Source organism: Cricetulus griseus, chromosome 2 (genome assembly GCF_003668045.3).
Source record: "Cricetulus griseus strain 17A/GY chromosome 2, alternate assembly CriGri-PICRH-1.0, whole genome shotgun sequence".
Lineage (NCBI taxonomy): Eukaryota > Metazoa > Chordata > Mammalia > Rodentia > Cricetidae > Cricetulus > Cricetulus griseus.
The window spans coordinates 288,669,760-288,683,316 of record NC_048595.1 but is presented as its reverse complement, the minus strand read 5'-3'; the positions used below and the strand labels follow the sequence as shown (position 1 = coordinate 288,683,316).

General features: G+C 45.7%; 1 protein-coding gene across 2 annotated transcripts in view; it reads right to left on the bottom strand.

Annotated features, from left to right (window-relative positions):
* Map3k4 (mitogen-activated protein kinase kinase kinase 4) overlaps positions 1–13,518 on the bottom strand; it is an 88,257-nt gene extending 74,739 nt beyond the window's left edge. Inside the window, exon 1 of one of the 2 annotated variants that reach the window (XM_027401100.2) lies at positions 13,212–13,518. In XM_027401100.2, the coding sequence (XP_027256901.1) occupies positions 13,212–13,342 (131 nt within the window). In that variant the 5' untranslated portion in view covers positions 13,343–13,518. The remainder of the gene's footprint in view (positions 1–13,211) is intronic. The other variant, XM_027401101.1, reaches the window with a different exon arrangement.
* Positions 13,519–13,557: the final 39 nt, after the last annotated feature.

Sequence of the window (13,557 nt, the reverse complement as noted above, 5' to 3'; positions counted from 1 at the left end):
CTGACAAGCAATCCCCACTGGGCCCTGAACACTTGAAACTATCAGCAGTAAGCTGTGAGCCACTCTAAGTTTCTGCAGCCACAGATTCAATTCCCTTTTCCTCTGCTGCTTCCTGCTGGCACCTGCAGCCAGCCATAGGCCAGGGTACTTGTCTTCCAAAAGGGCAGGCTAATAGGTACTATGCCAGGTGCTTTTGGGTACAGGTTTCTGAAGGCATGTTTGAACAACTCTGAGAAAATACCAGTGGACTTAGTTGGGATTTCTGGGATTCCCAGATGGGTCCATAAGACTACTGACTGAAATCAAGAAGAGGAAGAATTTCTGAAGATGGGGGGAGGGGGGGTTATGGGTTGTTTGAAGGATTGTTGAATAAAGACCATTCCCTAAACCTGTATACTATGCCATGGATATTGCCTGTCTCCACAGGTTCATGTGTTGGGAGCTTGCCCCTGGAGTGACAATATACAACCTTAACCAGCAAGACCTAGTGGGAAGTCCCAAAATCACCTGCAGGTGTGCCCTCAACAGGGATTAAGGCAGTTCTCTCGGGACTCCAGTTTCACTCTGGCTTCCTGTTTGGCAAAGGAACCTCATGCTCACACATGTCCCACATCCCAGCCACTGCTATTTGCCATGAAACACCAGAATGGGCTGTGCCCAGAGCTTGTGCCGGGATGTTTGAACTTTTGACTTGCAGAAGTTTAGGCCAAGTAAACTTCTTCATAAAATTGATCTGGCCCAGGTATGTCATTTACAGTAATAAAAATAGACTAATACACTATCTACATAACTCCTAAAAACTTAAACTGCTTCTGTACTTGAACCACCCAGTGCAGAGTCCTTCACACCAGAGTGAATAAAAGTAAAGGTGTATCTCTATGCAGCACATGTTTCCCGAGCTTTGAAATTCTACATTAGGAACTAGACGTTTACCCTTAAAAACTGCAATACTAGAAGATGCACACTGATATCTGTATCAAGCCATAAAAAAAAAAAAGTTACAAACTACTGGTAACATAAATATGCTGCAACATAATCCACGAGTCTGTATCGTGTAAATAAGAACATGCCTGCCATTGTTATGCCACAGGGAATGAATGGCATGATGAGTTACAAACCATACAGACAAGGGAGCTCACAGACCTACAAGACAACCCAATGTCAGAGAGTGACTGTTACTCATCATTTTCACAATGCCAAGGATAAGTACTGAGGTGGCCTGACGCAGTGGCGGCTGAGTCTTTGAGCTTGTCTTATCTTTCTACAATGGACTGGCACTGCCTTTCTAACTGGCTACTTTAATTAGTGAGCAGTTTGCTACTTTAATGTACTTTTCTGGGAAGGAACTATATCAATCTGAAGAAATAAATTACTGCTAAATATAGTGTATAACATCTAAAAACGGAAAAGCACATTAAGCTACATAAAAACATGCAGTGAAATGGAGAACTGAGAACTTCCAAAGAAAAAGCTGGCTGTCTCACCTTACTGCAATAAGACATTTCATCAGTAGTCACACCATGGAGTTTAGCAACAAGACTGAGTTCCTGCCAAGCACCTTCCAAAATTCCAGGCTGGGGGGGGGGGTGCACAAGTAACAACTAGAGACAAAGAGGGGCTATGGAAAAGCTGGGTCTAAAGGTTCAATTTTCTCAGCCTCTGCAGATGGGGGCAGATTTCTAGTTTCAGGGGGTATTTGATGGATGGCTTTTAAAGACAATTGCAGTGGGCTTTCCCACTTCCTTTTACCTTAAAGCACAAAGAAACAAACCAGAAATTTAATAATGGCACTGACACTGAGCACTCTATAGACAAGTCAGTAACAACCCAGGAATCCCTGTCATTACTGCCTTTGCTTTCCAGAAGAAACTGAGAAAGAGGTTAAATAACTGTCCCCAAATCATAGTGAGTTATCAAAGGGTCACATTCAAAACCTACACTCTCAGCAACAGGGGCACTGTGGCTCTCAGCCAGAGCTATCAGTGGTAGCAAATCGGCTCCCAGCCAGTAAATGAGATAAGGAAGCGACAGAACTTCCTGTCCTGGCCCTCAAGGAGTTTCATGTTTATTTACAGCAAGCAACAATAAACCAGTGAGAGTACGGGCACACAAGTGCAGATGTAACACACTATCACAAAGAACTAGGGAGCTGGAAGGACACACACAGAGGGACCCTAATCTAGGGCAACAGAGATGCCAAGGGTGACCCTGAAGTAGGCAGTGCTTGAGAAAGGGTGAAGGCAACACTGCTGTATCCTGATCTATTCCCCCCCCTCCCTTCCTCCTTCCCTCCCCCTCCCTCCTTCCCTCTTTCTCTCTCTCTCTCTCTCTCTCTCTCTCTCTCTCTCTCTCTCTCTCTCTCTCTCTCTCACACACACACACACATCAATGAAAAAATGAGTTCCAATTTTCATCTTTAAGGGTTACACTATCTGAAAAATCTTAAAACACGTGTCAGTGTTTTAGAGAAAGGTGAATTGGTCATCTAAGGGACTCATATATTCCAACCCAGTGTTACTTTTTGAAATGAATCCTAAATTTTAAAGCAGTCTCTAGAGCCATCCTGCTTCAGGGACAAACAGCATGAGAACCACCTGTTCCACCAGATACAAAAGCCTGACCTGTGTACCAACAGTGAGTGACATTGCAGTATGAGATTTTGCCTATTTTCCTCCAAATTGTTTTTGGTCCCCACTCTGCTTGCTAACTTTTCTCATCAAGGTGACCATATACCTGAGAGAAGGAACTTAATGGGGAGTTTGGTTTGGCCCCCAGTTCAGGGAATACAGTTCATTATGGCAGCAGAGGCTTGGGGTAGGGTTTAGTGGAATCTCACTGGACAGGATTCAGAGCTCCACACACAAGGGAAGACAGCCTAGAGCTTCAAGCCCAGCACCCATAGCCTACCCTATGCCTGCCAGCCAGGCCCCAGGCCCCAAAGTTTTCACAACCTCCCCAAACAGTGTCACCAACTGGGAACCAGCTGTTCACACACCAGCTGTGAGTCTGCAGAGGAAATTTCCCACTGAGGCTGTGTAACAGTCTGCCATAGACCCTACAGACACATGGCCATTCATGATGCAGAACAAATCTAGTCCATACTTCAAAATGTCTCACCGTCTCACAGTTCCTACCCTGCTTGCTCAAAAGGCCATTTTGTAACTCCGACCCCTGTAAAATCAAAACACGTACTTACAATATAAAGCAGTACCAAGTAAAAATCCCCATTTCCAAAGAGAGGAACAGGAGGACAGCAGGCAAAGGCTGGCCACAGCAAAGCAGGAGCACAGCAGGACAAGTGGGAAGCCTGGAGCACGGTGTCCATACCTGGGGCTCCTGGTGATGTTCTGGGACTGCAAAAGGGCTGTGCAGCCTCACCCCTACGATCTTGGTGCCTGCAGCACGTGTAACTAGTCACCTTCAGCTTTCTCCCAAGGGATCCCACGTTTCTGACATCTTTGCACACTGGAGTCTCCAGTGCGTCTGAAACTTCACCTTCACAGTTTCGCAGACAGCCTACTCAGGTGCTCCGCACAGGGAAGCCAACCCTGCTGCATACACACTGCCTAGCTCAGCTTGGGACCTTGGTGCAAGCCTCCATGACCTCACAACTCTTGCATGTGCTGATCCGCACACGCAAACCCAGGACTAGATGGATGACAACACCAGGGTCTGCCTGCACACTTCGATTAGTTTACACCACAGCTGCAGTGGCCTCCAAGTCCCTGCACAGCTGGAGGCAGGGAAAGATTTCTAGAGGTGACCCTGTTGGAGCACAGCACCCTAGAGACACTTCCTGTGCGCCCCATATGGAGCATACATACCTTCTTTTTACTTACGGAAATGGCTTCCCAGTCATCACAGCTTTATTAACTGCATTTCTGTCCAAACTTTACGCTCACTCACTCTTTTACTTCCAAAGTGCACACTCGTCACACCTTTCTGCTCCACTCTGTAAACCTGACCAAAAGCAGTAACAACAGTGCAGCACCTTCGATGCCAGGCTGCACTAAACTCATTGCCACCAAATAAATTCACTCACTCACTAGCTTTGAATCAGTCTCACTCTAATTTGTTCCAGGAACCCCACATTCCTGACCTCGTTAGCACACTAGAGTCCCCAGTGCACAAACAGCCATGAATGGCCACTAGCCCATCTCTGACAGATTCCTGTCCTTCACTGAAACCTCCGGAGCCCACCCTTCCTGTCTATATGCACACTGATATTCTGCTCTTCCCAACTCCAAGCACAATGTGAGCTCTGCTCACAACGTTCTAGAGCTTTTGTGCCTACAAGTTGAAACTTTTCCACAAACCAGTTCCATAGACCTACAGGCTATGGTCACAGTAATGGCGTTATAGACCACACAGTCACAGTAATGACCTACAGACTGCAAAGTCATAGTAATGGCCTTACAGACTATAGTCATAGTAACAGCCTTACAGATCATACGGTCATACTAATGGCCTTATAGATAACACGGTCATAGTACCGACTTTACAAATCACAAGGTCATAGTAATGGCCTCACAGACCACACAGTCACAGTAATGGCCTTACAGACTATGGTCATAGTAATCAGCCTTACACAGACTATGGTCATAGTAACAGCCTGCAGATCACATGGTCATAGTAATGGCCTTATAGATCACACAGTCATAGTAATGGCCTTATAGATCACATGGCCATAATAATGGCCTTACAGAGTACACAGTCATAGTAAGGCCTTATTTCTGAATACAATTTCTGCCACTGTGACAAATACCTGACAAGCAATATAAGGGAGGAAACTCATGGTTTTGACTCAGGGTTCAGGGAACATGTCCCACCACGATGGGGAAGTACATCTGTGGTGAGGGGGAGCTTGAGGCAGAGCTTATTTACATCTTGTCAGACCAGGAAGCAGAGAGTTCTACATGGAAGTTCAGCTACCTATAACTTTCAAACCTTGACCCCATAGCTCTTTGGGGTCAAGGGTAGGCCTAATGCCCAGAGGGCCCACAGCCTCCCTAATATCACCTACAACAGGACCAAGTATTCAAACATATAAGCCTATTGAAGACATTTCTCCTGCAAACCATGACACTCTTAATGTCCTCCTGATTCAGTTTCAAGGGACAAAGCAAAAAGCACAATGGCATCCCTTTTGGTTTTAGTACAACCATGTATTTCAAAATCAAAGTCACAATCCATTTGTAAGTTTTAAAATAAATTTAGCAGGTCACAATGAACGACATTAAGTACAGCAGATAATTACTATAGATTACATATTACAGGGTCAAGTGTTTCATAAATGCACTTCTACCATACAGTACATTCAAACTTCTGCACAATTTATTACTGTAGGTCACAATCCTACTGGAGTTCCTGAGCTACTGCCTGCCTGTTGTAAAGACAACCTGGAAAAGACCAACCACTGATGTAAAAATCTTTTGCACTCTAGCATGTGTATATCCTAGGACCAACATTTTCATGGGGGAAAAGTTGTGTAAAATGAGTTGAAAAGGGGTTTCTTCTCTCATCTTTTCTTCTCTCTCTCTCTCACTCTCTCTCTCTCTCTCTCTCTCTCTCTCTCTCTCTCTCTCTCTCTCTTCCTGCCTCCCTCCCTCTCTCTCTCTCTCACCTTTTTTCCCTCCCTCTCCCTCTATCTCAATCTCTCTTTCTCTCATTTTTTTCCTGAATAGAATATTCCCTCTAACTGATCCTAGAAAGCCTAACTGATCTACCCAGAACACATAATGGCCAAGGGCCCTGCTCCCGTGGGTTGAGCTGAAGCGTGGCTATGTGAGTCAGGGGACTAAAGAGCACCTTGGGCTCAGGGTGATAAAGGGAGCAAGAAGCAATTTTGGAGACCTGGTCCTGAGTTATAACCTGGTACAACCACAGCCTCTGTCAACTTTTTTCTCTTCTTACACTGAGAGGCACAACGTGTGTCCTACTCTAAACTCTTCATGGCTGGGAAGTTGGATGAAATGAATATTAAGTGCCTACCACCCCTGAGACTTGCCTCAGTAAATGCATAATTCTTTATTTCAGGAAAAACCGTAGAACAAATTATTTCAAAATTTTAATGAGAAACTCAAGTTATATTCATCTACATTTTTATCAGGATGATCACATGCAAAGAGGAAGAAATTATTAAGACAGTATGACAGAGCAATGAGAGAGATGACTATGATCAAAGAGCATGGGAACATGCAGCCATTGTGAAATACATTATTCTGTATTAGAAACATGTGTTAATAAACTTAAGAACTTAGACTCTGGTAGCTAGGCTATAGTTCAGTTGGTAGAGTTCTTGCCTAGCATGCACAGAGGCCTAGGCTCAATCTCCAGACTGTATAAACCAGACATGGTGGCACATACCTGTAGTCCCAGCACCCCAAAAGAAAGGCAGTAAGATGAAAGACTAGAACTTCAAAGTCCACGGTAGACTACATAGGGCATTTGAACCCATCCTGAGCTACATGAGAACACAATTCATTAAAAAAAAAAAAAGAAAAAAAAAAAAGGACTTCAGATTTTAAATGTTTTAAAGGTTGTTTTCAAAATTTCCCCTATCAAAAGACTAAAAAAGGTTAACAATTCCTACTAAGTTCTCTAAGCTGTCTTCTAGCAACCCTTCGTCAAAATTCCGAGCACATCATCTTCAAACAGCTCACAAGCAAAGAGCTCCCTAAAGCGGCAACCTGTCAGCTTCATAGCTCAGTGTTCTCATTTCTCTACAGACGGCTTCATCCTTCTGAAATAGTGCGGACATGAAATCCATTTATGAAACACTTTGACAGAATGCCTAATATATTCTTAATAGGACTCGATGCTGCTTCATCGACATGTGCCTTCTGTAAGATCAAGGAGATTAACGCGTGCACTGAGGTCCGAAAAATGGGACAAGGGAATGCACTTGCCTGTGAAAAGCCGGCCTTCACTCGGCTGCCAGTGAACACACACTGAAAAGCAAACACTGCTATGGGAGGTTGAGGTCTGCAGAGATCTGAGAACACGCCGACCACACCCCTGCCAGCAGAATGATGGCCCTCTCAAATGAGGCCATCTCGGATATGCCACTGCAAACAGAGGACGCTTTTCACAAGACACACGTGCTGGGAGCATAGTTAAGGGCTTCACATAAGCTCTCTATAAATATGAAAGACCATCAGAACACCAGCCCTTTCTTTTGCTTCCACTCAAGTACCCTCTAATAGAAGATGAACTGAACAGTTAAAGAAAACCAGCTTGCTTTAATCAACTTGGGTAATTCACACGCACCAAAAATTAATAAAATAAAATTTAAGTTCATTTAAAATTCAGTAACAATATTCTCTTTGTGTGGTATATGGAAACTCATATATTTCAATTTTTTAGTAAAAATTCAAAATAAAGAGACTTAAAATAATAAATGTAGTAATTAAGAATTTGGGGGCTACATATCAGATCACTCAGAACCGACTGTAACTCCAGCACCATGGAGAACCAACGCTACCTCTTGGTCCCCACAGGAAACTGCACACAAGCGGCAGACACTCTTAGACACACATGTACAGACATATGAATAAAAATAACAATTTTTTTAAAGAATAGAATTTGGGGGCTAGAGAGATGGCTCAGTGATTAAGAGTGTTTGCCATGAAACCAAGAGGACCTGAGTTCAGATCCCCAGCACCCACGTAAAAGTCCAGGATGACTACACAAGCCTGTAACCCCAACATTCCTGGGGCCTGTTGAATGGCCACCCTGGCCAAAATGCTGAACTTCAGATTTAATAAGAGACTCTGTCTCAAGAAAGAAAGAAAGAGAGAAAGGAAGGAAGGAAGAAAGAAAGAAAGAAAGAAAGGAAGGAAGGAAGGAAGGAAGGAAGGAAGGAAGGAAGGAGAAAAGTAGGTAAGGTGGAAAGCAATTTAGGAAGATATCTGATATTCTCCTCTAGCCTCTGTAGGAACATGCATTGGCACATGTACCTATACACATATGTGTAAATACATGTACTACACACATATACACACATACATACACACAGATCTAAGTCCTATCATCATGTCTTATTTTAAAATAAACACAACTTGCTCATTATGAAAAGCTTTAGAAAAAATGAGTGTTCCTGATGTTTCTTTCTGTGTGTGGTTTTTAAAATGAGAACAGACTATGTGTTAGGATTTTAAGACACCTAATCAAATTTATAGTTTTAAGACTAGAGAATTTAGGGGCTGAAAAGAGGGTTCCATGAGTAAAGTGTTTGCTCTACAAGCATAAGGAGTTGAGTTCAGATTCCTAGCACCCACATAAAGGCTAGGCATGATGGACATCTGTAACCCCAGTGCTGAGGTGGTGTGTGTGTGGGGGGGGGGGGATACAAGGAGCTCATTAGCCAGCCAATCTAGCTGAAATGGAGAACTTTAGGTTCTGTGAGGAACTCTGTCCCAAAATCTACAATGGAAAGCAAGAGATGATACTCAACATTGACCTCGACATTGATCTCTAGCATCCACATGTGCACACACAGGTGCATGCATTCACACATACATACACACGTGAACACATGTACCATACCGGAGGGAGGGAGGGAGGAAGGGAGGGGGAGGGAGGGAGGGAGGGAGGGAGGGAGAACTTATTAGGTTACAGGTCAAAGCAAGAGCAAGGGAGAATCCACTGGGCACACAGGGAAATAACTTGCCCAAGACTCTTCCAGTCTCCACCTTTATCTGGGAGTTTCCATCACCATCTGAAATCAAACCTCTCCAAGGCCAGCCACAGCTTTTGGAAGTTAGCTCTCAACTCGACTTTACATGATGCATTTCAATTATCAAATGGTTATTTCCTCTCCCCAGCTCACAGTCTGGTATGGAGTCTATTCCTGCAGGCAGAACTCTGCAAGAAGTGGGCAGTGCTGAAGGGTCAACGCAGGGAGGGGGGGTGGTTTCAGGTGGGGGCAGGAGGAGGAGAGCTGGGAGCTGAGCAGCTCCTCACTCAGAACTGTCCTTTACAAATCCTATTGGTAATCCACTTCCTCCACTGGGCTCAAAGGAGGGCACATCGGACAGTAGAGGCATTTGGGGATCTTTCTAAAAATAGGCAGTCAAGACCCACCAGAGAGACTTGCTCTGTGAGCCTTTCCCATGTCACCACATGTTCTTTAACAACATGGGTTTTAATAGCTACAGAATTCTAATTAACTTTTAAAATGTGGACTCAAATCCAGAAAAACCACATATTATCACGATCCTTTATGAAGAGCACAGCTAGGAAGGCAGCTAGGAAAGAACCAAGCACGGACATCCCCACCACACCTTGTCAGAAACCATTCTAAAGGACTCCTTGAGAGACGGGGGAATTATGAAGAGAAAAAAATACCTATCCTACCATTGAGGGTTTCCTAACAAACATGTGTAAGGACATTCTATAGCCCAAATTAAATCAGAAAAAAACAAGGCTGCCATAATCTAATTAAAGTAAGACTAAAGACTAAAAACAAACCATATAACCCAATCGAGGGAAATCTGTGACAAGGGGTGGGGAAAGTAGCCCATGTCAAGTCAAAAAAGAGGAACACCTAAGAGAAAGACCCTTGTCTCTCAGAATGCAAGCAACGGCTGTGCTCAAGAAGGGCAAGCCTACCTCCCCAGCCTGTTGGCGTTAATTACATACATACATACATACATACACACACACACACACACACACACACACACACACACACACACACACAGGCTAGAGATACAGTGAGACACTATGTCCAGCAAGCTGAGACCCAGCACCTGGACCTGCTTGTTGCCAATATGGCACCAACCTGGGAAGAGCTAGAACAGTAACCAATCTCCTGTCCTAACACTGCGTCCATTTTTCCTGTGATAAAACTATGTCCTATAGCCTGCCGACTTGTAAACATCATTACATGGTGTCCTTAAGCAGAATCCATGCCACCTGGGTCTAATGGGAAGATGGAGACAGGAGAATGCTATGAGCAGATAATCTGTGAGGAATGAGGAACTAACTAGCAGGAAGTTAAGGTGATCTATCCATTAAGTAGGCAAGACCAGTGTATCCCCATTTTTCGGTAAAGTTCAGAACAAGATTTTCAAGGCACCAAGAGGATACACAAGAAGGAAATAAAGTGACCTCAAGAAGTAAGGAACCAGGGACAGTCAAGTCATATCCTCGCCGGAACATAGCTTCTGCCATTGCTGGAGCCCTAGGTCACTGCTGCCGGTTGCCTGCTCCTTCCTCACTGTCTAGAGCTGCCTTGCGAAGGCATGGCACATTGGATGCCAAAACAGTCTGCAGTTTCATAAGAACAGGTGACATTCTGAGTTGAGACAGAAACAAACAAGTTCAAGGTAGGGATTCCAGATGACAGACAGCTAGATCAGACTGCCTGCTTTTTAAGAAGCGAATCCTATTTCCACAATTAACTTAGAAGAAAGCCACATGACATAGAGTAAATAAGAAAGCGGCTGGCTAGAAAAAGGTGTAGTGAGATTTATTGGCATGTACTTAGGAAGCCAGTGAGTGAGAACAATGAGGCCATACTTAATGTAACTATTTTAAAGCAAAGGTTGCAATAGCCAGGAACATTGTATCAGACTTAATATCAAATTTATTCTGCTTTGTAAATGCACAAATCTAAAAAAAAATCACAGAAGTTGCTTCAAATTAATTCTAATAGTTCTCCTAAGCAGTTTCGGGATCTTCCCAAAACTGACCCAGATGCTTGAAAAACAAATAGGAATGCTTTTTCAAAAACTTAATCTCTAAGAACAATTAGAATCACCTTTGAGAATTCTTCACCAAAAATAAGGGTCAGAATTACCCAAGGTGGACAATAAGCACTAACTATGACAGTGCACTGTCAGCTGGCAACCTGCTTTGTGTTCTTCCATCATTGCATAACTCACGAGTCAGGAGCGAAGCGCACCAACAGCAGACGTCCTGGGCGCTGGCATCTGCCAGTGGTGCACTTGCCATACAGCTTTGGAGGCCAACATGTACAGGCCTGACTCCTACAAAAGACCTGTGCGCTAATACAGCCTTCCTGATCAATGACACACACGTACAGCAGATGAACAACAATGCCAGAAGCTTTATTCTGGTCTGTCAGAAAGCCAGCTAACCTGGTATCACCAAGAACACGTGAGTGGTCTCCATTGTGTTAGGAAGGAGGTGCTGAGCATATTCTCAGTGTACACAGTGAGCCCTCTTGTAAATAGTTAAGAATTGGACTGCATATAAACAACTGGGGATCCCCTGCAACACCACTTACCACAGATCTACAGTAACCGTGCCAGAGGTCACCCCTGCCTATTGAAGAAGAGGTCCTGTTGATCACTGCAGTGAAAAGGCAAAGCAACAGCTTTACCAGGGAATCGGCTTTACAGATTTGCTATTGTAAAATCAACTGCAATGTTGCTAAGAAAAAATATTTCAAAGATCGTCTTGTTCTGTACACTGCTGTTCACTTAAAGTTGGATGGAGCCCATCATCCTGACCTATTTTTATTACAACAAAGAGACAGAACCCTGGCCAGAAAGCAAGGCTGCTTTGTCAATAGGAAAGTGGCGTTTTTACAGCAGATTTTTATCCCTCTGCCCTATCCACATCTACCTGACAACATTCAAGTCCATTTCTGCACCCCCCCCCCAGCATACAGTTACACAGAATTATAACGTCGGGCCTGTGGATATGAAATCATCCCTCCTCCTCGTGATAATTAAGGCACAAACTATGCAGCCAGACCTGTGTTTATTACCAGCTGTTAATCTTTATGCATGCTATTTACCTTTTGCCTCAGTTTCTTCCTATGTAAAGGAGATGACTAGCAGAATTAACTCGTAAGACTGTAGTAAAAATTAAATGAATTAAAAGAGGTGATGGGTAAGTGGCAACACTTGAAGCATTAAGAACTCAATTTATTATTTCTAAAAATAACGTGTGCAGGAGTCAAAATAGCTCAACCACTCCACCCATTAAGAAAATCATGCACTTTCTGACACAACTTCTGAATAATCCTGGAAGGAGTCTCCTAGCACTCTGTCTTAAGTCTTTAAAGAAATTGTCCCTTAAGATGTCACCAGACTGCAGGGCGGTGGTGGTGCACGCCTTTAATCCCAGCACTCGGGAGGCAGAGGCAGATGGATCTCTGTGAGTTCGAGACCAGCCTGGTCTACAAGAGCTAGTTCCAGGTCAGCCTTCAAAACCACAGAGAAACCCTGTCTCGGAAAAAAAAAAAAAAAAAAAAAAGATGTCACCGGACTATCTTGGAATTAAGAAACATAAAGCAGTGGCTTTCACAGCTTTGAAAAAAAATAATAAAAATTCCTCTCAGGCAACCCAGTGGTGACAAGTAAGGATGACAAGTAACGGCCCCTGTGTCCAGGTCTCAAAAAGCTATAAATTTTCTATTTCTTCAAGCAGGAAAAAGCAGAGCTATTTAACTGCCTTCTTCCTGGGATTACAGGGCAAGACCGTAACCGGGAGGAGCTGTGGGACAGTTTTCACTATAGGGGACAGGGGGCAGCCAAAGCTTATCCTGGGATGCAAAGGGGGGGAGGGCGGATTTAAACACAAAAACAGGGCACGGTGAGTTTACCTCCCCATTAAAAAAATTAAAGACTTCTATAAGTAGTTCACAGAGCTTCTATGAGAGAGAACGCAACAGATAATCTGGGCACCAAAGTTCCATCCTGGAGCTTCCTGCGGCAGCAGCAAAGTTTCACACGTTAACCCTCAGTTTCTACGTGCGCAATTCTCCGCATCGGGCTGCCGCTGAGGGACAGTGAAAGAGACCTTCTTAGCAAGGAACCCTGCCTGCAGTTTTAAGTGCAGCTTCTCCCTAGGGACAGCAGGCTGGGAGGCGGGGTGCGAAGGGGCGAAGGAGCGGAGGGGCACGACGCCTCTCCTTTCCTGGAAGGAGGAAAACGAGGGACCACTTTCCTTCCGTCAGATCACAGAGCCCAGCCCGCGCTGCGGCGGCGGCGGCGGCGGCGTCTGGAGGCAAACGGGGGAGGTCTGCAGCAGGGCCCCGGAGCATGAGCGCCAGGGCCGGGGTCGCCGCGGAGCTTGGCCTCGGTGCCCGAGCACGGGGTCCCGGGCTGCACCACGCCACTCCCGCCGCTGAGGTCTGGATGCTCCGCGCCCACCTGGCGCGCAGCCGAGGACCCCACGCCCCCTTCACGCGCAGCCCGGCTCCCCCGCAGCAGCCGCTGCAGCCATGCACTCACCTCGCCGCCGGGCAGCGCTCGGGCTCGGGCTCGGGCTCGGGCTCCGGCGGCGGCCGCGGCTCCTCCATGGCGGCTGCAGGGGTGACGGCGAGGGCGGGAGGGGGCACCGGTTCGGCGATGGCGTCTCTCATCCGTGCACCGAGCCCCGCATGGCCGCGGCGGTCGTCAGCTGCAGCCCGGTGCGGGGGACCCGGAGCCGCGGGGTGCGGGAGGGACTCGACTCCGCCTCCGCCTCTAGCCCGCCGCGGGAGCCGTGCGCGCCGCGGCCATCTTGGGAACGGCGGCCGGCCGAGCGCCGGGCTACGGCGGGCAGCGAGGGACACGCCTAGGCGGGCGGCTGAATCCG